The following is a 25,733-nucleotide window of genomic DNA, read 5'->3' as shown; positions in this document are numbered from 1 at the left end:
GAGTCATGTGACCTGTGTTCTGCCCCCAGGTGTGCAGTCCTGTGGACTACAGTAACCCCCCCACCGTCAAGAACCACAACGAGGTGCTGCGCTGCTTCAGCCTGCTAGGTATGTGTGTGTGTGTGTGTGTGTGTGTGTGTGTGTGTGTGTGTGTGTGTGTGTGTGTGTGTGTGTGTGTGTGTGTGTGTGTGTGTGTGTGTGTGTGTGTGTGTGTAAATATTTGTGTGACTCCATCTGTTGCATCCATCTCTCTCCTCATCTACGTTATGTCCTGTATCTTATTTTTGATATTTTCTGTCGGTTGTTAGTCAACCGACTCTGCTGAACATGGTTCTTTAGCAACACATCTTCATCAAGTCTATTTCTTCCCCTGAACGTGTGATGGGAATATCATGTGATTTTTTTTTAATTGACTGGAATGTCACCGTGTAGGAATCCACTCGCTGTGATTAGTCGCTGGTCAAGGCAGGGTTAACACAGTTAGGCCAGACTTGGAGCCAGGACCGCCAGACTCCCACAAGATTAGAGGGAAAGAGGAACAGATACTCCTTTGTGGAGCAAAACTACATGCATAGTTATGTTAACATACAATATTTGAGTCTTGTGTTTTATCTCTAAAAACCATGATATGGGGAATGATATAATATTCAACTTCCAGCGAATCTTCCAGCGAATTTGGCCTTCGTTAAACTAAAATCAGGGTAGAGTGAAAGACCATTCAATATTAATACTTGCTTCTTAAGCGTCAGATTTTGTTAAAATTTGGCATGAATCTGGCATTTAATTTCTCTAGATTCCAGATCTAGTTTTTCAGCTAGAACAAAAGTGAAACAATATAGCGAAAGACAAAATCATATCACTCTTCAGACACAGTCATGATGCAAAGCTTTCAAGGAGAATCATGGGAACTATCTTTAAACGGAATAATGATGGTGTTTGATACCAGATACTAGAAAACACAGTCGTTATTCTTAGGACTATGATGTTGTCACCCTCAAACATCCTCGCTCTTTACCTCTATTTGTCGTCTCATCGTTGTGGTTCTCCTCTTCCTCTTGTCCCCTCCCTTGTCTCTTGTAGCCAACGCTTTCCCAGACAAGCTGGTGCTCTCGGTTCTACAGAAGCTGGAGAATAACAACGAGAGGAATAGAATGGGTTCCCTGGCTGTCCTACGACACCTCATCAACTCCAGCAGTGAGCATACTCGCACGCACGCACGCTCGCTCGCACGCTCAATGCACACACACACACACAAACACCCACCCACTTTGTTCCATTGAAGTTGGACTATGGGTAGGACTACCCACACTCTAAATGAATCACATTTTACCCAGAATACACTGCTCCTTCGCAACATCCCAGCAGTGTGTCACTTGTTGGCTGGAAGCATTCATTTCCAATATCATAGTATTTGGTCATATCTGTGACCATTTGTTAAACTTTTTATTTGATGACCCTAATTTAGAGTGATCCTGGAGCAATGGTAGATCCTGCTTTTAATAAGAGAGAAATAGCTCAACAGTGAAATGGTGTTTTACTTTAAGTACTGGTCACATGCTCCAAGACACACACACACACACACACACACACACACACACACACACACACACACACACACACACACACACACACACACACACACACACACACACACACACACACACACACACACACACACACACGCGCTTACTCACATACTGGCTCACGCAGATATCCGTGTTTACTTTTCGACCTTTGCGATTACTGGATATGAAGTTTGCATATCTTTGCCAAAGGCAGAATCTTTGCCCACCCAGCTTTTGACACCTTCGTAACTTTTGTTAGATTTGTTGATAATAATAATCTTGCGGTGCACATGAACTCATTGATGAATTATTCTGCACATATGACTTTGTATGCGTGTGTGTGATTGTGTGTGTTTTTCAGCTGCCATGATGGAAACTAAGAAGCTTCTCATCCTGGCCAGCATTAGACAACCAATGGCCGACCACAGCAATAAGGTTCAGTTTAACTTATTAACTAAGCCTATTAAATATGCTAACCATTTTCTCAATTTTAACATAAAATAAGATAAAACAGACATTTTTTTGGAAATTCAGGAGGTTAGGCTTATTTTAACAGCAGTAGCAGAAAAGCTAGCGTATTCAGGAGAGGCCGTTCCGTGGCCATGTCTCTGTGAGACAGTATTTGATTCCCACTGATAACTGAGGGCCGAGAATGGTTTAATGTGCTTCAGTGCAGGATAAAGAAAAGTGGAGGCGATATGGGTCAATCCAGTGACCTGCTGTGATTTCAGTAGCTGTTATCAGTTATAGCTTACAGCCAAAGTTTGCTCAACACACCAGGGAAACGTGCTCGTAGCTTCTTGGGTCATTCTTGACATCTCGCTGTTTTTTTCTTCCTCATCCTCCTGTTGTTTCCTTTGAAAAGAAGCATACTCATCTGTGTGTGGTCTCTATCTATGTTGGTGTGTGTGTGTGTGTGTGTGTGTGTGTGTGTGTGTGTGTGTGTGTGTGTGTGTGTGTGTGTGTGTGTGTGTGTGTGTGTGTGTGTGTGTGTGTGTGTGTGTGTGTGTGTGTGTGTGTGGTCCCCCAGGTGAAGAGGCGAGTGGTGCAGGTCATCAGTGCCATGGCCCACCATGGCTACCTGGAGCTGGAGGGCGGAGAGCTTCTGGTGCGCTTCATCGTGCAGCACTGTGCGCTGCCGGACACGTACCAGGTGCCACCCCCCCACACACGCACACCACGTCTGTAGGGCGGACGTGTTTGATAACGCTCTGAAACATTGGAGTTGGCTTCTATTGCTGCCTACTATTTAACGATTATTGAATAATTGTTTGAGTATATACTACACGTGAACACTCCAAAAATAAACCAGACAACACTTTTTGCCGGGATTTATCCGTTTTTATTAGCGGTTTATTTATGAGACGACCGTCCCCATTAGAAAACGATGTCCCGAGTTTGAGATGTCAATCATGGGATATTGCTCACTATCACGAGAGAGTGAACCAATCAAATTGTGCCATCTTAGGAGGTTCACGTGGAGCATATGCTGATATTGTGGAGCGGGAGCACTGAAATCACTCGATCGTTTGCAAACGCATACTACTCTGGAACCGTTCTTCTCTGGTATCAACGTGCGGCCATCCAAATGCCTCTGGACGCAATTGGGTAGACCTTTAACCAATCAGAGCACTGAAATGTGTGGCACATCAGTGGCAGCCATCCTGGTTGTTAATTAAAATGTTTCAAGGCTTTGAATCTTCTGTTCAGTCATCGTGTCAGGGCGTGGCCAGATGCATATGTCAGAGCAGTAAAACATGAGCTTGCAGATTTGTCTGCTTCCCAGAATAATGCAGAGCTAGTCCAACTCTGCATCCGCGTCGATGTCACCTTTCATCCGTATAAGAAAGGCTTATCTTGTATTGAAATATATGTAAATAAATTAAATTGAACATATACAAATATAATATAAAATGTATGTTTTTCCTGTGTGTGTGCGTGTGTGTTAGCGTGGCCCAAAGCCCACTGATCCAGAAGAGGTGTCTAACGAGGCGTTGAGGAGCATGTGTGACGATACCCTCCACCTGCTGACCACCACGGTCAGCCGACTAGCTGACGTACGTATCCCCCCCCCTGGCTCTCTCTCTGTACCCCCACTATACCCCCCACAGCTGCCTCGTCCATACCGGCTACTTAAACGAGTACTATTACTGCGTTTCCCTGAAACTGTTTGCAAAGTGCAATCAAATTGAGTTGATTTCATCAATGAAAATGTACCCAAAATAAAGGTACATTTCATTGGGTAGTTAAAGGTTGGGTATGGAAATTCTCTTTTTGGGCCATTTTTGCAAAATTACCCTGAAATCCTTATCATAACCCACTTACAGCCACTGAGTTAGAAGTACTGACATGAAAATTAAACAAGCCAATCATCTGTGGAACAGGCAGGGCTCAAAAACACAGCCAATGATTTCCAGAACCACCGAGTGGCATTGGACAGTAAGTACGTCAATCAAACGGTCGTACTGCACTCCCCCTCTCCCCGCGCGTGACCCCTTTGTGCACGTACTCAAAGCTCGTGACCCAGTGCAAGCTTCTGTTTGTTTGTTATCCTGCGGTAGCTACTGGAGCTAGCTAACTAGCTGATCCACATTTTGACCTAGCACTAGAAGAGAACCCTAATCTCCAACCTAGCTAGCCTGCCTCGCTCTCGCGCATCTGTGTTCACGCTCGTGCATTATTGCACGTCCATGTACTTGGAATGGGTGGAGTCAGAGTCATCGTTGAAGGAGAGGGGTTAGGACCATTTGAGTTGTGTATTTTCAAAATCTGCTGGTGTTTCGCAAATCCCATACCCAACCTTTAAGTAAAATTAAGTAAAAAAAACACCTTCAAACATTGTACATTGTATTGCTAACCCTAACGCTGCTCAGCAGAATCCATCCAAATCGGTCCTACTTTTCCCTTTTTAAGATGTTTTAAGAAACAGCAGCACAGTCAAAACACTACTAAAATATGTCACATTGCTTGGTTTAGTTCGGATATATCCTTTAGTTCATATCCTTATTTGCAAATAAGGATATGAAGATGGTGGTGAGGAGTTCTACGACCCGATGCTTGGATGTCACGGGAGATGAATGGGTTCTGTAGGACGACACTTGTCAGGAAGTCAGGTTTAACCTGTAGTGTTTCACATGGGGTTTCTTCTGTCCGCAGGTGCTGTGGCCCATGCTGCTGTACTACCTGACCCCGCCTCAGTTCAGCAACGCAACCACCCCTCTGTGTCGGAGTCTGATCGTACTGGGCAGCAAGAAGCGGAGCAACAAGGAGGCCACCTTCAACATAGACTTCACACAGCAAGGTGCTCCTAGTACAGGACCGATAAAAATACATTTGGGATGTCACAAATATTTTCAATATTTCGTACACAGTGAATTGCTTTTGTTAATGTTCTAGGGATTGTATATGTATATATTACATATATATTGTAAGTATCGCCACTAATTTATGGTCGGATTAGCTATTGAAGGCCTTGATCCATCCAGCCGTTGTACTTTCACTTTAGATTGATGGCTGTATTATATAATCTAGGGAGAGGTGTTATTCTCTTAGTACTGAGATCAGTGTAGCATATACAGTATTTAACCATTAGATGGTGCCAGTCCCTTTTTTAAATCATTAATTCACACACATCGAGTATGTATCACAAAAATCAGAATATGCCAAAGACACCATTGTTTCCTCACTGTACAAAAAAAGGTACATTGAATGAATAGTGGATGAAGCCATCTATTTGTATGATCTGGCTAAGTTAGCATTGTGCTAAATTTAAGAAGCTACATATTTCTGTATTGAAGGTGAATATCTGTCGTCCTTTTTGTCCCCCAGCTAACTTACCATCGCCGCAGACTCTGATGATCAGGCTGTGGGTGAGTCCAGACTATACTGCTGTTGAATACCAGTTCAGACCCATACTGGTGGCATCCTACACCCTAGCGTAGGATGTCATGTGCATCTTTTGGTAACCTTTTGAAGGTGAACTGGGGGTTTGAGGCACTGGTGGGTCCATTGTAGGCATTGTCAGGACAAGTTGGCATGAGCTTTTTGAGCAATTGAGAACTCTAAAACTTTTCATTTTGCCATGAATCTTTAGTCCAACAACGTACAGCCTCTTTAGAAATAAACTCTCTAGACATGAGCCAATAATGAACCAGACACTGTTCTGCATGACTTTGAAGCAGCTCAGTGTCTGGTCTGCCTCCAAAGGCAATTTAACTTTGATGCACACCAGACACTGTTCTGCATAAAAGGTAAAACACCCCTCTGGACTTATTTGAGGAAAACGTGTGTGTGTGTGTGTGTGTGTGTGTGTGTGTGTGTGTGTGTGTGTGTGTGTGTGTGTGTGTGCGTGTGCGTGCGCGCTCCCGCTCCAGGTGAATGCGGCGTTCCCGTTCGGCAGCCGGGGCCACGGCGCTCCGTCTCTCTCCCTGCTCAACGTCCTCAGCCTCAACATCCACCCCGACCTGGACGTGCTGTGGGAGAAGGAGATCCCCCCGCTAGTGGCTCTCCTGGAGGGTGAGGACGCCTCGGCATCAGCCTGACACCTGGAGAGGGTGACTGGGGTATAGCATCAGCCTGACACCTGGAGAGGGTGACTGGGCTATAGCATCAGCCTGACACCTGGAGAGGGTGACTGGGCTATAGCATCAGCCTGACACCTGGAGAGGGTGACTGGGCTATAGCATCAGCCTGACACCTGGAGAGGGTGACTGGGCTATAGCATCAGCCTGACACCTGGAGAGGGTGACTGGGTTATAGCATCAGCCTGACACCTGGAGAGGGTGACTGGGTTACAGCATTAAGGTCTGATTATGGTCCCACGTTCCCACAACGCAATGACCACACAGACACTTCAACGCAGTCGTGAGCCTTTATGGTTCTGCGTCGGGTTTTAGTAAGCCGACCAATCACAGCCCTTGCTGCTGCGCCGCCTCGACGGACGGTGAACATTTTTGGGAGGCGCACGTCAGGCCCTTGTGGTGGACGCAAGGAGGGTCCGCACCGCAAGGACGTAAGGGGTCCGTAACCCCCTTGCGTTGCGGGAACGTGGGACCATAATCAGCCCTTTAGTCTGGAGTCTAGAGAGGATGAGGTGTTAAACGGGGCAGCAGTAGCTCAGGAGGTAGAGCGGGTTGGCTGGTAACCGCAAGGTTGCTAGTTCGATGTGAATGTGAATGTGCACGTGAATGTGCACATGAATCTGTGAATTTCAGGCAATATTGTAAAGCGCTTTGGATAAAAGCACTATATTAATGCAGTCCATTTACCATGTTCACATTAGAACATTTCTTTATTATGGAGGTTGTGCCATTCTTTTTCCATTTATTATTGGAAACATTAGTTAATGCAGTATTAAGCTTTAACTGTTGTTTCTGGTCATCATTTAGTAATGTTGTTCATGACTGCTAATGGTGTTCATGTTGGTTAAGGTTTTCGTTTTTACTTTATTTAATGGGGTTCACTAACCCTAAACTCAACACCGATGCCAATGCTGTATAATATGGCTTTCTACTTCATTCACTATGACTGCATCTCTTGCGCTTTTTCACCCTAGAATCAACTGTGGATAGCCTGGAACAGAAACCATTTGAAGACAAACTGCTCAAGGTAGGGTTTTCAGTGTTCATCTAACATTCATTAGGCTGCAATTTGGAAACGAATGAATCGCCTCACTTGTTCATGTTTAAACGGTTGTTGGATGTCACCCCTCTTGATATGTTTGGCTCCAGCTGCTGTCTAAAACCCTGGTGACGATGGACGACAGCAAGTGGGTGTGTCAGCTGGTTGCCGAGGCAACGCGCTACCTCTCCACCTATAACAATGCTTTAGAGGAGAAGGTGCGTCAGTGGATTCACATTGTCGACCTCGCCCATGCCAACCATGCCCTAACCTTAGCATCTCTTATTTATTTAGTAACATCCTTTTATCTGGGGGATATAACCCATTATACACATCTATGAATGAAAAGAAACGGATCACTTGAGCGCGGACCATTTTCATTATTATTATTTTTTTTTTTCAATTATCTTTATTTGGATTCACATTTGTATACACAGCTTACAATCATCATTGATGCAATCTTTAAGGAGCTCCATCCTTTTTTTTTAACTATTAAATAGAGAAATTACAACAGACGGAACAATTTCGGTTTCAAATTAAAAACGCTGCAGGGATTATACACAAACGAAATAATCGTCATTGTTGCACATATATCACAAACGTCCTCACGTCATGTCATGTCATGCAATGTAAACAAGGCCCAAGTGTCAGTGGAGAAACGAGGCCTAAACGTTATCTGTCCTGTCGTCTCCCAGAGCTTTCTCTACCGCTGTGTCGGAGTGATGCTGCAGGAGTGCCACAACAAGGAGGTGGTGAGGAAACAGCTGCAGGAGATCCTCCTGACCGCCCGGCACAGCGACGCCATCGAGAGAGAGGTCCAACCAATACCACTGACCGTTAGGACTGACCTATACGCGACTGGCTGTATACCACTGACCTCTACGACTGGTTGTAGTTCACTGACCTATACGACTGGTTGTAGTTCACTGACCTATACGACTGGTTGTAGTACACTGACCTATACGACTGGCTGTATACCACTGACCTATACGACTGGTTGTAGTTCACTGACCTATACGACTGGTTGTAGTACACTGACCTATACGACTGACCTATACAAGACTGGTTGATTATCACTGACCTATATGACTGACCTACATGTGACTAGTTGATTATCACTGACCCATATGACTGACCTACACGTGACTGGTTGTAGTTCACTGACCTACATGACTGACCTATACATGACTGGTTCTAGTTCACAGACCTATATGACTGACCTATACCTGACTAGTTGAACATCACTGACCTATACGACTGACCGACACGTGACTAGCTGAACATCACTGACCTATACGACTGACCGATACGTGACCCTTTGTCTCTTACGGCCAAAGCACGCAGCAATTAATTTTTTTGAAGTTATCTCAGTCAAACAGAAATGACAAATAAAAATGAGCAAAACAAATAAAATAAATATAAATAAAAAACATCAAAAAACTGCTGCAATTTGATGTGGTGGGTGGAAACACCAAAAGTTTAAAAACAGCAGTAGATGGGAGAACCTCTAATCCTAAGGTTGGTTTATTATTTGTTCTGGGTGTGGCAGGGCGTGGCCTTGAGCGTGGGCCTGTGTGCCCACAGCCACCTGGAGGGCACGCTGGCCAAGCTGGAGGAGTTTGGCAAGTCGGACGCCTTCAAGAAGTCCCCCAGCATCTTCAACCTGCTCAAGGTAAGGCACGGCATCCCTCGGTGAATCCCTGCTCACCTGTGTGTGACTGAAGCCCTTATACACTGCACACTTCCTATGTATTTATTTTGCAGTAAAGTGTGAGCATATGAACACATACATAGACATGTATATAGACATATATTCAGAAGAAAGTATGCGTGTAAAATACATTTTACATCTATCTTGTGCAAATGAATTAAACATTGTCCAAATCTGAATAACACAAATAAATACCCAATTTCAATCCATGAACACAATATTGGTCTTGAGTGAAACAACATCACCAAGAGCTTGCCTGCTGGCATCCTCAACGTTTCTTGCCGCACTCTCTCTCTCTCTCTCCCTCTCCCTCATCCCTCTCCCTCGCCCCCCCTCCCTCCCTCGCTCCCTCCTCATTTCTCCCCCTCCCTCCCTCCTCTCCCTCTCTCCCCCAGGACCGTAGTGACCTGGAGGCAGACAAGGTGAAGAGCACCCTGATCCTGTGCTACGGCCAGGTGGCCCTCAACGCACCGCCGGAGCAGATCCTCAAGCGCATCGACCACGACATCCTGCGCCTCATCAGCAAGCACTTCAACACCAAGGTAATGTCGCCGCAGGTCAAAGGTCAACTGGCTTCACTGGGCGGAGTCGCTCTGTAACACTACTCTCTGCTGGTTTGGTTCCAAAAAAGTGAATGCCTCCATGGGATTTCACAAAAAAAACAACTCGAGTACTTTTTTATTCCATTCAATATTCGACCCGCTGTCGAATGTTGTGATTTCACTCAATTTCTATTCAACAATTTACAACGTAATTAATGGCTCTGAAATCAAGCAAATGTTGAATGCTTACTGGGCTGAGTGGTTATTGTAGATATTCCTCAAGTTATATTAACTTTGCTAATGGCCCATTCAAATATAAAAGAAAGACCCATGTCTCATAAATGTTCAAATTCATTGATCTATTTATATTCATATTAATTATAAATATAAAAAGCAACCTCAAATCTACAACTGAACAAGAAGGAATTGATAATACAGCTCAGTGATTGAGCCATCTCTTAATTCAGACCATGCTCCTTCTTTGTGGAAGACTACTTGGGGACTGAATGAGCTCACCACATGATGTAAAATGACCATGATATTACCTCCACACAGGTTCTTGGGATTAAAGTAGAGAACAAGGTATTGTTACCAGAGGGAACCCACTGACCTCTCTCTTTCGTCTCCCTCACTCGTGTGGAATATTTGTCTTTCTCAGAGTTAATTGCCTGTGTTATTTCCCTTGCTTCTTCACCGTTTCTCTCTTATTCGCTGTCTGGCTCTATTCTCATCAACTTGAATGTCGTTTACCCCATATTTCAAAATTAAACTCTGGAGATTGGCCCCGCTTAAACGTATTATAAAAGTCTTCCTACTGGGGAAGATTACGGCTACAATTAAATTACCCAACTTTCTCCTCACTTTAATATCTCTAACTGCAACACCCTTGGGCAAATTTCGTTATTTTCTTGCTTTTGTGGCACATATTTAAAGCATTTTCCCGTATTTCAGCAGCTTTCTACAGACTCCCATTCACAACTTGTGTTTCTGATCAGTCTGGTTTAACAAATATTTTTTTCATGTTGACCCACTAATGTTAACCTGGGAGGCTGTTTCTGTCTGAGATTGCAATGATAATCAAAAGTGGATGTCAACATTGATGTGAATGATGATAATCAACAGGATTGTTCTAAGCCGACTGGCCTGGGTGTGACTTGCTGTGACTGAATCTTAACCGCCTGTAGTCTAGAAGTCTGACCATGCCAGACTCTCTGTCCCGCCTCTTTCATGACAGCCGGGAGGTGTGTTTCAACTTTGACCTGAGCTGCTTTCTACACTTCACAACTCTTGATTTGAGCCTCTTCCTCCATCCCTAGGAATGGACAATCAATCTACATACTGGCTGACCGATAGATTTGTTTTGATTGATTTTCTGTCTTGTATTGTTGTGGTTTTGATGCATTGATGATGTCGCTTCATAGTTCTGCACACTAGAATGGGGCTGTAGTGTGCTTGGTTGGACGCACTGGTTAGACTTCTATGCATCACTAAAAAACGAATCAGTTTTCTCTGCTTTATTAACCCTATCTTAAAATGAAAGAAGTTGCTCGTTCAATCTTTTTTTGGTGTGTGTGTGTGTGTGTGTGTGTGTGTGTGTGGATGTGTGTGTTTTTAATTCAGGACCTGACCATGAAGCTCAGTTTGATCCAGAGTGTTGGACTGATAGCCAGAGCCATCAGTGAGTGTGTGAAGAGGCAAGGCTACGTCTTCACCCGCAAACACGACCTTATTTCTGTCATGATGGTTAGTAAAAACAAAAAGATAATTTCTCCCTTCCTCTTCTATTTCCCTAATAACCACCACATCGGTTTCACTTGATGTTTCTTATTTCCTGAATTTTGTAACAATGTATTGCAAGTTATAACAAGGCATAAAAAGGCATTCCGTTTTGATCTGAAACCACAACCACAGGACCGGGCCAGAGTTGTTGCCATCCTTGTTGTTTGATTTTACCGCTTGGTTACTCTTAAAAGTTGGTCTCCATTGAATTGAAACGTATGCCTTTTGAGGTTGATCTGTACAGCTCTGCTAAACTGAATTCAGCAAAACTGAGAAGGCACAAAATAGTATACCGTATTGACCAGATGTCTGGTCACTACGGTATACTATTTTGTGCCTTCTCAGTTTTGTATTGTCTGTATTGCTAAACTGACGTTGAATTTACAACGTTCAACGTTCCATGTGTAGAAGGTCCAATTTGCAGCCTCCTACTGCTGAGTCGTGCCATGCATGGGACTGGTGAGGCTCTAGGACATGTGACAACAGGACTGACTCCTACCTGTGTCTGTACTCTGTCTGTGATCAGGACTTTATCAAGGCAGAGCCAGCCGACGCCATGAAGACGCCAGTACGCCATCTAGTGATGTCCACCTGCGCCAACCTCATGTATCCTTAGCCATCAGACCCTAAGATTGTTTGTTTTTAAGTGTGGGCTAAGTTGTTCTAACCTCCCATAAAGAAAAGCCTAAAACCAGTAGGACACCCATCAAGGGTTTGGCTTAGCTCAGGAGGTAGAGCGGGTGGACTTGTAAGTGGAAGGTTGCTAGCCTGATCCCCGGCGCCTCCTAGCGCCTCCTCCTAGAGTGTCGAGATGTCCCTGAGCAAGACACTTCACTCCACTGCTCCTGACAAGCTGGCTGTCAGTCATGATCTGACGTATACCTTGATACCTTGATACCATACATATACAGAATAGGGAGTCACGATGATGCAATGTTGTTTCCGGTCTTAACTATAGATAAGAACTTAACGATAAAATCACGGTATCGTGTACTGCTGGTAACGCCGGAAGCGGTCCAATCTTGACGAGTCATGGCTATATTCACGCCATGTACTGCAATCAGGGCCGGCGCTCGGCATAGGCGACCTAGGCGACTGCCTCGGGCGGCAAATGCGTTGGGGGCGCCCTCGGGTGCCGCCCTTAATTAGTAAATTAAAATATACGAAACTAACGGAGAAGGGAGGGGGCGCGGGAGCAATCGCCAGGGCGCCCCGAAACCGTCAACGTAGTACGCAGGTCAATGCAACAACCCCCCCCCCCAAAAGAGCAGGATTAGCTCTAGAATTCCTCTGCCGCATTGAGCCCCTTGACACCACCCCGCTCCAGACCCCTGGACCCCCCGCTGAGTGAGACCGAGGGCTTTGACCTGCTGAAGGTGTGTGTGGGCAGCGCCTTCGCCCTGCCCCCCGTCACACACACCCCCGAGAAGACCAAGGACGAGGAGGTCATGGAACCCAAGCAGAGGGAGGTGAGAGGGCGTGGGGGGGTCTGTCTTACCTTTATGAACTCTGAACTGGTTACCTACTTTATGATCCATCCACCGAGCTTCACCTTAAACATAGCATCTTCTGCTGGTGTTTACTGACTTTATGAATGAAGTAGTGACATGGGATTGTCCTCTCTGAGCTGTAGACCCTGGTTTGGTTTAAAAGTCGAGTGCCATATATATATTTTTATTTTATTTTTTGTCCTCCTGGACAGATCTTAACACCGTTATTTGACCAGAGTTGAGTTTATGATGAACCTTGGCACCCCGTAGTACTTGGAGATGCATTAAATTGACATTGCCATTATAATTATCGAACCAATATATTGTAACTCGCTTGTGATTTCTGTTCAGGCGTTATACAGGGACACCATGGCCAGCCTGCAGGAGCTGCTACAGAGTGTCTTGGTGAAAGAGCCCTCACCTGACAACCTGCAGAGTGTCTTCAAGGTGGGGCGGGTTTTTGAGTGCCAGTGAGATGTATTTAGATTGTGTGGCAATTTTTTGTGTGCTGTTATCTTTTGTGTGGTATATAGGTGAATACACTACCATTAATTAGCTTCGACTCAGATAATATTGAGGTTTATGGCTTAACTTGTGAACAAATGTTAATCTTTTTTTTTATTTTTTTTTATCAACCTGTCAATACAAGTATTGCGAAGCAAAGAATCATGATATGCAAATGAATCCTATAACCTTTCCTGAAGGGAAAAAGAAGGTGTGAAATGATTGTCTGCAGTTTTTATTTACTGTTGATGATTATTATTGTCTTTGGCAGCACATTGAGTCCTGGCTGAGCTCAGCCCAAGACCACGAGAGAGAGAGAGCTGTCTTCACCACCGCGCACATACTGGACTTCTACCTTGAGAAACTCACTGTGAAGGTGAGCGCACACACAAGCATGCATTAGTATTTACAATATCGCTGTATCACAATCCCTATTTTGTTACGCCTAGTTCAGTGGGTTGAGCTTGAAACAACAAGCAACCGCCATTCATTTGATCAAAGTGTTTGAAATCAATACTGTATTTCGTTGCTCCGGTTAATAATTTCAATTAATATACTATGTCCCTAGCATTCAGTAACTGACGTTTCATATCACGTGCCTTCATTTCATAATAGTTACAGATTGAAATTGGAAATATTGGGCAATATCCCATGATTGAGATCTCAAACGCGGGACATTGTTTTCGTCGCAAAATTTCCCACTTGGTTCGCTAATAAAAACAAATAAACCGCTAATAAAAGCAATAAAAGCAATCATGGCGGAAGTAGGAGACGACAGCGCTCAAGACATCCATCAGCCTTCTAATAGGGCTGTTCATTTCTGGCAAAAATGCTATTCAATATTCGCTGAGAGGTATTTGAATAAAAACCGAAAATCGGTCAATAAAGAATTTTGGTCTCAATAACCATGAGGTTAAATTTTCATACCGTTACATCCCTAGTAGTATATATTAAAACAATTATTCACCGCGGGCTCGGTGAAAAGTGGGGAATAGTGGGGGTCTCGGGGTTATTCCCCACTATTCACTGCGTATTATGATTAATTAGTTAATCATATCCTAATAATCCACTGCTGTTTTGAGCTGCCTCCATCAGGCAGAGGATACAGAGTTCCTCTGGCCAAAAAATCTCTCGATACAAAATCCTTCATACCCAAGGCAATTCACACACACACACACATCATACATCTGACACAAGCACCACATACACACAACCAGGGCGAACAGACTGCCTTCAATCAAAGACAAATTACTCATCCAGCAACATGTTGGACAAATAAAGCTTTTGAACTTTGAATTTGAATAACGAACACTCCTTTGCGTGCGGTCCGATGTCAGAACATGGTGTCCTTCCACAACCTGGGGGCCCTGCTGGGCAGGCTGGCCCCCCGCTGTTCGGACCCCCACCCCGCCGTGCGCCTCGCCGCCATCAGCGCCGTGCACACGCTGCTCAACATACAGCTGCGCTACGAAGGTACGCCCACTTCCTGTCGGCCTCGCGGCCCTCCCGCCGTCGTGAGAACGGATTCTGTGGCCGCCATGCTAGTGTAGAGTCGACAAATGTGTGACGTTATGAAAGTGGTTGAATTCCCTGTAACTTTATTGTATTTATAATTATAGTTTATTTATTTATAGCACTATGATAACCCGTAATAACCTGCTTTCCTGTATAATTGAGAGCACTTGAAAGCAATTTTTTATTTATTTTTTATGCTGCTAAACTCGTATTCACCAGCGGTTTCATTGTTTTCGCCTTCTTCTACCTTCTTTCTCAGTTGATTTGGCAAAATGTGTCGTAAAAATAGAAATTAATACATTTTCTACACAATAATTACTTCTTTTGTTGTAAATTGTTGGAATTTACATTTTAGACCACAGACATTGAAACCGTAGTCTACATTATGTTTTGACTGTTTGTTTGAGTTAAGAGTTACAGCAGCATAGAGTTAATCGAGTAGAGTTACTCACCTCCTCTGTCATGGGTTTAACCCAGTCGATGTAGACAAGGTTATGCATAAAGCCTCAACCCACACCGTACATGTTTTAAGCGGTTCACTTGGTTTCCTCCACCCAGGCTTTGCCCACGACTACCGGGACGAGTCAGTAGAGAGTCTGCTGCTTATGAGATGTGTTCTGGAGAACCCGGACAACGCTGTCCTATACAAGACCTGCTCTGAGCTCACCAAGGTCAGACCCAGTGCCCCTAGTTAATATTGGTGTTTACCTTTTTTATATATGCTTAGTTAACACATGTTAGATTTCAGCTTATTTCTAAACTGTTCAGACAGACTCTGCGTTGTGTATTTTCAGTCGTAGTAGTAATTCTTGAAGTCGAAATCAAAGCTGCTTGACAGGTTGGATTAGAGGGTTGAATAGATGGTTTATTCCAGGATGTAATACAGCGAGATACAGACTTAGGTTGAATAATCTATAGTGGACCCGGTGGTCGATGACTTGTTCCTTGGCTGTCGAATCCTCTTCTCGTCGAACCAAAGGGTTGGGGCGAGTATAATACAAAAAGGGGATATATGAATAACACGAAAACAGACGCACTCTCAGCACTGATAAGGTATGTGGCCCTGGCCATGTCCCGGAGGACCAGGTCGGTTCAACCTTGTTGAGACATAACAATGGCAGAACACCCTGTCAGTATGAGAGGCCCTGGCTAGAAATGTGAGCAACAGAGAGACACTAAAATACACCAATATTCTACACACACTTTTTTTATTAGTGTGTACCCTTTCTATATGCTTTGTTAGCTAACACATTGTAAATGTATGGATTTTTGACAAGAGTGCAGGAGTTTATTTGCAACTTTAGATATTTACAATTTAACATTTGGAGGGAGAAAAAGGATTCAGTAAAATACAAAACTGTTTATATGTTTGACCTCAATCAAAGTTTAACATAAAACTGGAAAGACTAAAGTTTGTTTAGTCTTTTTGAACAAAGGAATACAGGGGAAGAATTTGAATTTCTGTGTAGAAATCCAGAAACCCTCACTTTCTCACGTTCTGACTCTCATTGCGGCCAATCACATCACAGGACTCCTATTGCCCAAAAGTAACTCCATGACCAACGGTTCACCACAGTGAAGACTGCCCATGTTTTTGCTGAGACTTATCAGCCAGTCCGTCCATGACCGTGAACACACAACTTGTGACGCCATCATAAAACTAAAACAAACTCAATCCAAATTAAAAAGTTCAACATAAACGAGGGTGAGACAAATCAGCAGGTACATATGTTTGTTTGGAAGAGGAGACTGAGGATAAGCTAGATTGTGCTTGTTGTGGTTTACATGTGTTTGACGGCTTCCGGCTGTGTTTTGGGGGGCGGGCCAGGTGATAAGCAAGCGGCTCCCCCAGCAGCAGCTGTCCACGCTGGTGTTCATGCTGTTCGAGGGCCTGGTTGACAGCCAGACCAACTGCTGCAGGGCCTCTTCCGTCATACTCAACACGCTGCTGAAGAACAGGGGGGCCGGCCTACAGGACCTGGTACGACTCGCACACGCACAGACATTATCGCAAACGTACACACACACACTCACGCACGCGCATATACAGTCATTCATTCACATTCAGGCACACTTTTGGGATGATCAGCCAATCCATGTCCTGGCCCTGTGTGTTTTATCGTCTTAAAGAAGGGAGAAGTCCTGTTAGCTCGATTTAATGTGTAAAGAAATACCACCGGTTTTATAGACTGTGTGTGTGTGTGTGTGTGTGTGTGTGTGTGTGTGTGTGTGTGTGTGTGTGTGTGTGTGTGTGTGTGTGTGTGTGTGTGTGTGTGTGTGTGTGTGTGTGTGCGCGCGCATACCAGGTACCAGAGATGCTGGAGGTGCTCCACCTACGACTGCAGAGCATCACAGAGGAGCAGGTGAGCACAGACCAGCGTTCAAATGAGCAGTGAGTTGTTAGTTGTTGATGAATAGCTTTTGACTGATGTTCGAACTGACCAATTCCCCCCCAGGTGAGAGTGGCAGTGGGACAGACCGTTCTGATCCTGGCCACTCAGCATCTGCAGGCGGTCTTCAACACCCTGGTCATCCAGCCGCTTCCTTTCGACAGGTAACAACATTTATACAACCTTACTTCTATATCGGTGCAGTACGTTTAGGATTCAGGTAGCTTCTGTAGAGGGAACTATTCATATGGTTCCACTTCCTCTTATTTATTTTTGTTTAACCAAATTGTTATTCTATGTATTGCAACATTCAGTTTTCTCACAGATCAGTCTGAAGGTCACTTTAGGAAAACCTCAAACGCTGCTGGTTAGAAACACACACTGTGAACCAACTAAGACATTTGTTGGACCAAGTGTCTTTATACTCAACGCTGACGGTTTCATAAGGTTCACTTTCACAATGCCATTAAACAACCAATGGGCAAAGAAAGATGTAATCGTTTATGAGTGAAAGTGGTGAGTTCGAGCGTGTTTGTTAGACACGTCGCAACACTGCTTCCATTGACATCGTCATGACCGCAGTGTCTCAAAAGCCGACCGAATACTCAGTAAACAGGACGCTTACTAAGCAGGATGCTCCATGGCTGCGGTGGATCTAAGGAGCCATGACGAAATACAATTGGACATTTTTCTGTGAGGAATGACTCTGTTCTCATGTCTTCCTGTCTTCAATTCTTCCTGTCTTCCTGTCCAGCTGGAACAGCGAGATGTGGATGGCGCTGGGATCGGACCCCATCATCGCCGGGCAGATCATGGAGATGGCCATGGAGAAGCTGGTTGTCATGGCGCCCTACATCGACCGGAAGGATCCCATGACGAGAGGAGGCCTCGCCAAGGTGGCCACCGGCCAGCCCTTAGCTGTAAGTCCCTCCCCTCACCTTTTTGTTTATCATCATCCAACCTCAATCGTTGTTTTCTGCTGTGATGATTCTGTTGTTTCTCTAAAGATAACTTGGTAGACACCGCCGCTGTCTCCTCCCATAATCATGCGCCGTTCAACCAAATGCTTTGCCGTCAAGAAGTGTCTTAATAGATATTATCTCTCATCACATATGTACAACAAAACATCCATTGAATATACCTGTGACTATAAAGTGGCTAGGATATCTCAAATCAAATGGAGCATAATGTTAGCCTCATAGCATAATTGCCTAAGTCATCTTTTTGCCAAATTGTGATCTCTAACCTAACTCCAGTTGTCTAACGCTGCTGATTCTCTGTGCCTTGTTGGCTATACCCTAACCCAAACAGAGTGCTTTTTAATTCCATGATCACTATCTATCTATTTTACGAGAGCTAGGGTTAAAGCGTTAAAGTTAAGTTAAGGTGAACGAGCAATTCAACCGGGCCTCGGCACATAACAACACAGAATCCATCGCGTCCACCTCTGGGCTCATGCGCCTCTCGTCTGGTGGAACCCCCCATGTCTGGTTGTCACGGTGATGGTGTCTGGTCATCACAGCCGGGGCAACGTCATGCTTTGTGTGTCGTCGTCGTCCCCCCCCCCCCCCCCCCCCCAGATGACGTGCGGGCTGAAGGAGCTGCTGCTGAACGGCCAGAGCCAGGAGCCGGCCGTGGCCATGTTCCCGCGGCTCTTCTCCTGCCTGGTGGTGCGCCTGGGGGCCAGCGTGGGCGTGGTGGCCCCCCGCGACAACAACAACTACAGCAAGAACGCCCGCAACCAGTTCCACGTGGCCGGGTGGGTCTCTTAGCTAGAGAGGGACCACGCTGTGTGGATGTAGCGCTGTGTCGAGTCAGCGCTTGTCACTCAAAGCTTGAACTGCTGTGTGTGTGTGTGTGTGTGTGTGAGTGTGTGTGCTTCACATTCACCCATTCGATCACCTAAGGCTTAGTTACGGTTCCACGTTGACACAACGCAAGGACCACGCCGTCGCTTCAACACAGTCGTGAACCTGTTTTGGTTCTGCGTCAGGTTTCAGAAAGCGGACCAATCGCAGCCCCTGCTGCTGCGTCGCCTCGACGCAAGGTTAACATTTTTGGGAGGCGCACGTCAGGCGCTTGCGGTGGACGCAAGGAGAGTCTGCAAGGACATAAGGGGTCCGTAAACCCCCTTCCGTTGCGTCAACGTGGAACCATAACTAAGCCTTTAGCGGTCAGTCCACCCCGTCCATGAACACTCAACTTGTGACATCATCATAAAACGAAAACCTCACTCCAAATTAAAAGCATAAACATTAATGAGGGAGGGACAAATCGGCGCGTGCATATGTTTGTGTCGATGCTGAGACTGGGACGCTGAATCCATCCACCACTGAGCACATTGACGGCGATATCAATCAATGCGAGGCCACAGCCAGCTCGTCGAGAGCAGATTAGGGTTAGGTGCCTGGCTCAGGGAAACATTGACACATCTCATCCGATCACGGGACAACCCGCTATGCCGCCGAGATGGATACAACTTTATTCATACCTGGATGGATGTTCAGGTGAGACAGCAGCCACAGTGGACCGGACACCGCGGATGAAGACCTAATAGGATGGATTCTGATGATACAGATGCCCATCGTGACAGACCTCGCCCCGCCCTGTGTGTGTTCAGCACCTCTCCACCTCAGTCTGGGGGGCAGGGTGATTTGAGGAGTGATTAGTGTGCGATCAGGGGTGAGATTGCCGAGTGAGAAGTAAAAACCTGAGCAGAACAGTGCAATGACCCGGTACGTCAGTTCTCGTGTGTACTAGGTTTTAATTTGTACTCTGGCTCCTCAGTGAGCCTGCGAGATGGATCCGGGAACTTTGACCCTCTAGCCTGTACTGTACTGCGCTGGTGAAGACCTTAACCTCAATGATTCTAAATAGTGTTCTCACTCAATACTGGACCAATTTCACAGATTGTTGTCCACATTTAGTCCCTTAAACCCCAAATGATTGCAAAATAAAGTTCAGGGTGAAAAATCCCAAAGTTTTCCTTTAACAGCTGAAACCTTTAATAGATCATTTCATTATCCCCATTACCTAGTTTGGATCATGTTTGGATAGGTGCATCAGGGTAACGTGTGTCTGTGTGTGCGTGTCTGTGTGTGCGTGCGCACCTGGTCCTGTCTGGATATTTCGCTCAAATTTCTCAGCGACCTACGTAGGTAGGCAGGAATTCAAGATAAGAGGGAATACATTTGTTCAATTATCGTTTTCATTTATAAAACAATTATTGTATGTTTCATTGGTGGACAGAATCCAAACGACAGACAGTTCCTGTTTGATGATCAGTGTCCGGAACAGAAGGGCGTGTAGTGTCTTAGCATGTTAACAGTGTGATTATACAGTAGATAACATGCCAAGGTATTCCGTTTTACAATGACATGCGTGTGTGCTGCAGCGCAGCGGTGGAGGCTCTGCGGATCCTTCTGGCCCGCGCCCTGCTGGACGACGTGGGGAAGCGCCTGGACCTGGACCACGCCTGGGAGGCCATGAAGGAGCCCAGCACACACACGGCCGGGATCACGCTGCTGGCCAGGTCAGCACACACACACACACACACACACACACACACACACACACACACACACACACACACACACACACACACACACACACACACACACGACTGCTGTCACACTGCTGGCTAGGTACACACACGAAGCGCGCACACACACATTGTTTTTATAGAGCTAACAACGAAAGACACTTGTGAACATAAACCCAGCATTGCATTACCACCGTGCTCAGTCCATAGTGATTTGGTGAGGCGCAGTGCCGTGGTGCGGTGTGTTTAACATCTGTGTGGTGCTGGGGTGGCTCCTCCAGGGCGATGGCCAGGCACGCGGGGCCTCGGTTACCCTCCATCGTGGAGTGCCTCTGTCCCAGCCTCAACAACATCTACGAGTGCCAGCGCATCACCGTCACCGCCTTCTTCTCTGAGGTGACGCACACACGCACGCACGCACGCACGCACGCACGCGCGCGCGCAGGCCCGTACGCACACACTTGCGATCCAATCCAATCATTTTTTGAATTACCCATAAATTCATTGAGCCTTTGGGTAATATGATATTAATAGAGTGAGAGTTGGAGGGTTTTTGTCCAGCTCTTTTCTACATGTGCAAAGACTTTATGGTGCCAATGTGACGAGAGTAATATAAGCAATTGGATATTGAATATAAGGTCACGTTCACATTTTAAACATAATGCATTGCATCGCACAGTGTAATCTGTTATCATTAATAGTTTTATTGTTATTATTATTATATGGCCAGGTTGGTTTTTCTAACAGTGTGTTGTGTGTCTGTGTGTGTGTGTGTGTGCAGCTCCTGAACCACCACGTGGTGACGGAGCTGCTGCTGATGGACGTGCTGATGAACAACATGATGGAGAGGATCTCCGACCCCTGCTGCACCGTCCGCATGCTTGCCGTCCGCGGGCTGGGCAACATCGCCACAGGCTCGCCCGAAAAGGTGCTGGCGCCATGACAGGCCTGTATTCTAGTCTCTCCAGGCAGGAGAAACTAGCATGTAGTTCCACTGACGGCCTATAGGTGCTTACACTCGATACTAGCATGTAGTTACTCTATCAGCCTATAAGTGGCTCACATTCGAGGCTAGCATATAATTCCACTAATGGCCTATAGGTGATTCCCTGTGGAGACTAACATTTAGTTCGACCAACGGCCTAAAGGTGGCTCAGGATAATACAGTCAAAGCAAACCACAGATTAAAAAGCAGTTCCGGGCACTATCAATTACATGCCTGAAAACCTAAAAGAATTGGGGTTTAATGAGGTATCAACGATGCTTTGGCTTACCATGCCTGTAGTAAAATGGTCTTGTCAGTTTATGGGAAGCAACAACAGTCTTATGAAAACAGGCATAGATAATTCAGTTGTAGAACAGTCTGCCACATTAAACGTCGCTCTCTCCTCTCCCAACCAGGTTAATAAATACGCCAAGGAGCTGTTGGCAGCTATGAGCTCGGGGATGGAAGAGAAGGAGGACCCAGGTAAGCTCCAGCTCCAAATGTTGACCTGCTCTGTAAGTCAGGCCCATTGCATTGTTGTCTCATTCATCACAGTTAAAGTCTAAGTGCTACACAAGCAAAACTCTACGACGCCCTATTCCTGACCCCTCAAAAAGACAAAACTCCTCATCATCATAGAAGAAAGCTTTAGATGGTTAGCAGTGAAATGGGTGCCCTATTTGGCAGACATAATGGCAGCATAAAGGGGAGTTGAAGGAAAATTAAGTCGTTAGAAGATGGAGAACGGGTTGTCTGGCAATCGGAAACTTGCCGGTTGTCTGGCAACTAGAAGGTTGCCGGTTCGATCCCTGGCTCCTCCAAGCTAAGTTTCTAGGTGTCCCTGAGCAAGACACCTAACCCTAACTGCTCCATACAAGCTTTCTGCCCCCTCAAATGGTTTACAGCGCCGCGGTTGTGTGAATGTTTGTATGAGTGAATATATCTGGTTGAATTTGAGGCACTCATTATAAAGTGCATGGAGCGTCCATAGGTCTAAAAAGCACTCCTATAAATGCAGTCCATTCACATTGTCCGTTGTCATGTACTGACCGTCTCCTTCCCCTGTTAACTCCTTCTCCACCCTCCCTCCAGGGAAACGGATCACACTGGAGGCCATGTCAGGCCTCTCTAAGGTCCTGCTCCACCTGGACAAGAAGAACGTCCATCTGCTGGTGGTCTACATCTTCATGAAGATCAAGCCTTTCCTGGAGAGCGTACGTTTATGTCCTGAGCTTATTCTATGTATTGGATGGATGAAGTCAAGTAATAATTGTTCTTGGTTTGTACCATCATGGACACACACACATACATAAGGGATCGCTAGACCGCAATGCCACAGGATAATCCCCTCATAACCACTCTACAACCGTAACCTCTCCCCCACTATGACCTCTCCACAACCGTAACCTCTCCACAACCGTAACCTCTCCCCCACTAACCTCTCCACAACCGTAACCTCTCCCCCACTATGACCTCTCCCCCACTATGACCTCTCCCCCACTATGACCTCTCCCCCACTATGACCTCTCCCCCACTATGACCTCTCCCCCACTATGACCTCTCCCCCACTATGACCTCTCCCCCACTATAACCTCTCCCCCACTATGACCTCTCCCCCACTATGACCTCTCCCCCACTATGACCTCTCCCCCACTATGACCTCTCCCCCACTATGACCTCTCCCCCACTATGACCTCTCCCCCACTATGACCTCTCCCCCACTATGACCTCTCCCCCACTATGACCTCTCCGTCCACCACCCTAACACCCCCTCCCGGCCTCCCGCAGGAGAACGATGAGATCCGCTGTGCTTCCATCCTCCTGCTGGGCAACCTGTCCCAGTTCGGCTCCGGAGAGGCGGTGTTCAAAGACCAGATCCACAACGTCCTGGTCAGCCTGCTGCTGCATCTGGTGGACCCCAACCCGCATGTCGTCAAGGTACCCAGTCAACACAGTCCCCATCTGCGCCCTACTCCCAAAGTTCACGTTCCTCCCCCGCTACCTCACGTAAACATTCAATGGCATGGAAATAATCGACAGATTATGGATTGATAACGTCCACGTTTCTAAAAATATGCATTTGTTTAAAATATGTATTTTATGATTGATGCGTACGCGTTCATTCAGGCATGCAAGAATGCGATGCGCACGTGTGCTCCGGTGGTGGGCTCGGAGCAGATCACGGTGATGTTCCAGAATCATCTGCACGAGGACAAGAGCCTTCACTACGGAGAGTTCATCAATGACCTCACCAAGTACCTGGTGAGCTGTGCACACGCACACCTGCACACACATACACATGATTAGCGCCGTCTACCATCTGGAAATCTAAAAAAGGGGGACCAGAGAGTGTGTGCCAATTACCGGGGTATCACACTTCTCAGCCTCCCTGGTAAAGTCTACTCCAAGGTGCTGGAAAGGAGGGTTCGGCCGATCGTCGAACCTCAGATTGAAGAGGAACAATGCGGTTTTCGCCCCGGACGTGGAACTACGGACCAGCTCTTCACTCTCGCAAGGATCCTGGAGGGGGCCTGGGAGTATGCCCATCCGGTCTACATGTGTTTTGTGGATCTGGAGAAGGCGTATGACCGGGTCCCCCGGGAGAAACTGTGGGAGGTGCTGCGGGAGTATGGGGTAAGGGGGTCTCTCCTCAGGGCCATCCAATCTCTGTACTCCCAAAGCGAGAGCTGTGTTCGCGTCCTCGGCAGCCAGTCAGTTTCGTTCTCAGTGGGTACTGGTCTCCACCAGGGCTGCGCCTTGTCACTAATCCTGTTTGTGATATACATGGACAGGATATCGAGGCGTAGTCGTGGTGGGGAGGGGTTGCAGTTCGGTGGTCTGAGGATCTCGTCACTGCTTTTTGCAGATGATGTGGTCCTCATTGGATCATCGGCCTGTGACCTTCAGCACTCACTGGATCGGCTGGCGGCCGAGTGTGAAGCGGCTGGGATGAGGATCAGCACCGCTAAATCTGAGGCCATGACTCTTAGCAGGAAACCGGTGGATTGCTTACTCCGGGTAGGAAATGAGTCCTTAGCCCAAGTGAAGGAGTTCAAGTACCTCGGGGTCTTGTTCGCGAGTGAGGGTACTATGGAGCGTGAGATCGGCCGGAGAATCGGAGCAGCGGGGGCGGTATTGCGTTCGCTTTACCGCACCGTTGTTACGAAAAGAGAGCTGAGCCGCAAGGCAAAGCTCTCGATCTACCGGTCGATCTTCGTTCCTATCCTCACCTATGGTCATGAGGGTTGGGTGATGAACGAAAGGACGAGATCGCGGGTACAAGCGGCCGAGATGAGTTTTCTCAGAAGGGTGGCTGGCGTCTCCCTTAGGGATAGGGTGAGAAGCTCAGCCATCCGTGAGGAACTCGGATTAGAGCCGCTGCTCCTTTACTTAGAAAGGAGTCAGCTGAGGTGGTTCGGGCATCTGGCAAGGATGCCCACTGGGCGCCTCCCTTGGGAGGTGTTTCAGGCACGTCCAGTGGGGAGGAGACCTCGGGGAAGACCCAGGACTAGGTGGAGAGATTATATCTCAACACTGGCCTGGGAACGCCTCGGGATCCCCCCGTCAGAGCTGGTCAATGTGGCCCGGGAAAGGGAAGTCTGGGGCCCCCTGCTTGAGCTGCTCCCCCCGCGACCCGACCCCGGATAAGCGGACGAAGATGAGGATGAGGATCTGGAAATCTTGCATTGGGATTTATAGCCAAAAACGGAATCCCGAATACTTCGGAATACCACGACGCTGATTGTACAGCGAGTCATTTGGAACTACAAAGTTCTGCACATGATATAATTATGCTACCAGAAGTGATGGTTTCCTCGCGGTACGATTCGGTAGGTGTACACTCCAAAGAGTGAGGTGCTGATGAATCCTTTTCGCGTTGTTTTGTATTTTATAATCCTCAGATTCAGGACTTCCCCGGCATGCTGAACTTCTACCACATCTCCGTCATGCAGTTCTTCAAGAGCCACTGGGCTGAGGTGCGGGCGGGCGCGGCCATGTTCATAGGTACGATGCTGCTCCCTGCTGGGGTCCTGGCTGGGGTCCCGGCTGGGGTCCCGGCTGGGGTCCCGGCTGGGGTCTAGGCTGGGGTCC

At 46.6% G+C, this 25,733-nt stretch overlaps 1 protein-coding gene across 7 annotated transcripts in view; it reads left to right on the top strand.

The window, feature by feature from the left end:
- Nucleotides 1–25,733, top strand: part of mroh1 (maestro heat-like repeat family member 1) — a 39,174-nt gene that overhangs the window by 8,775 nt on the left and 4,666 nt on the right. For 3 of the 7 annotated variants that reach the window (XM_060065273.1, XM_060065277.1, XM_060065274.1), the window contains 34 exons: nucleotides 30–108; nucleotides 1,081–1,194; nucleotides 1,927–2,000; nucleotides 2,596–2,718; nucleotides 3,515–3,622; nucleotides 4,722–4,866; nucleotides 5,394–5,434; nucleotides 5,939–6,080; nucleotides 7,120–7,172; nucleotides 7,295–7,402; nucleotides 7,880–7,999; nucleotides 8,734–8,856; nucleotides 9,291–9,437; nucleotides 9,993–10,019; nucleotides 11,058–11,180; nucleotides 11,743–11,822; nucleotides 12,544–12,685; nucleotides 13,058–13,153; nucleotides 13,482–13,586; nucleotides 14,548–14,683; nucleotides 15,284–15,396; nucleotides 16,554–16,706; nucleotides 17,032–17,088; nucleotides 17,182–17,279; nucleotides 17,870–18,035; nucleotides 18,696–18,874; nucleotides 20,510–20,647; nucleotides 20,938–21,052; nucleotides 21,438–21,584; nucleotides 22,058–22,124; nucleotides 22,734–22,855; nucleotides 23,430–23,579; nucleotides 23,769–23,903; nucleotides 25,544–25,646. In XM_060065273.1, the coding sequence (XP_059921256.1) occupies nucleotides 30–108; nucleotides 1,081–1,194; nucleotides 1,927–2,000; nucleotides 2,596–2,718; nucleotides 3,515–3,622; nucleotides 4,722–4,866; nucleotides 5,394–5,434; nucleotides 5,939–6,080; nucleotides 7,120–7,172; nucleotides 7,295–7,402; nucleotides 7,880–7,999; nucleotides 8,734–8,856; nucleotides 9,291–9,437; nucleotides 9,993–10,019; nucleotides 11,058–11,180; nucleotides 11,743–11,822; nucleotides 12,544–12,685; nucleotides 13,058–13,153; nucleotides 13,482–13,586; nucleotides 14,548–14,683; nucleotides 15,284–15,396; nucleotides 16,554–16,706; nucleotides 17,032–17,088; nucleotides 17,182–17,279; nucleotides 17,870–18,035; nucleotides 18,696–18,874; nucleotides 20,510–20,647; nucleotides 20,938–21,052; nucleotides 21,438–21,584; nucleotides 22,058–22,124; nucleotides 22,734–22,855; nucleotides 23,430–23,579; nucleotides 23,769–23,903; nucleotides 25,544–25,646 (3,829 nt within the window). Of the gene's footprint in view, nucleotides 1–29; nucleotides 109–1,080; nucleotides 1,195–1,926; nucleotides 2,001–2,595; nucleotides 2,719–3,514; nucleotides 3,623–4,721; nucleotides 4,867–5,393; nucleotides 5,435–5,938; nucleotides 6,081–7,119; nucleotides 7,173–7,294; nucleotides 7,403–7,879; nucleotides 8,000–8,733; nucleotides 8,857–9,290; nucleotides 9,438–9,992; nucleotides 10,020–11,057; nucleotides 11,181–11,742; nucleotides 11,823–12,543; nucleotides 12,686–13,057; nucleotides 13,154–13,481; nucleotides 13,587–14,547; nucleotides 14,684–15,283; nucleotides 15,397–16,553; nucleotides 16,707–17,031; nucleotides 17,089–17,181; nucleotides 17,280–17,869; nucleotides 18,036–18,695; nucleotides 18,875–20,509; nucleotides 20,648–20,859; nucleotides 21,053–21,437; nucleotides 21,585–22,057; nucleotides 22,125–22,733; nucleotides 22,856–23,429; nucleotides 23,580–23,768; nucleotides 23,904–25,543; nucleotides 25,647–25,733 lie in introns of those variants that run through there. The other 4 variants (XR_009528065.1, XM_060065276.1, XM_060065275.1 and 1 more) reach the window with 3 other exon arrangements.

Source organism: Gadus macrocephalus, chromosome 11 (assembly GCF_031168955.1).
Source record: "Gadus macrocephalus chromosome 11, ASM3116895v1".
Taxonomy (NCBI): Eukaryota; Metazoa; Chordata; class Actinopteri; order Gadiformes; family Gadidae; genus Gadus; species Gadus macrocephalus.
Note: the sequence above shows the minus strand (reverse complement) of the source record. Positions and strands in the feature narration are given on the sequence as shown.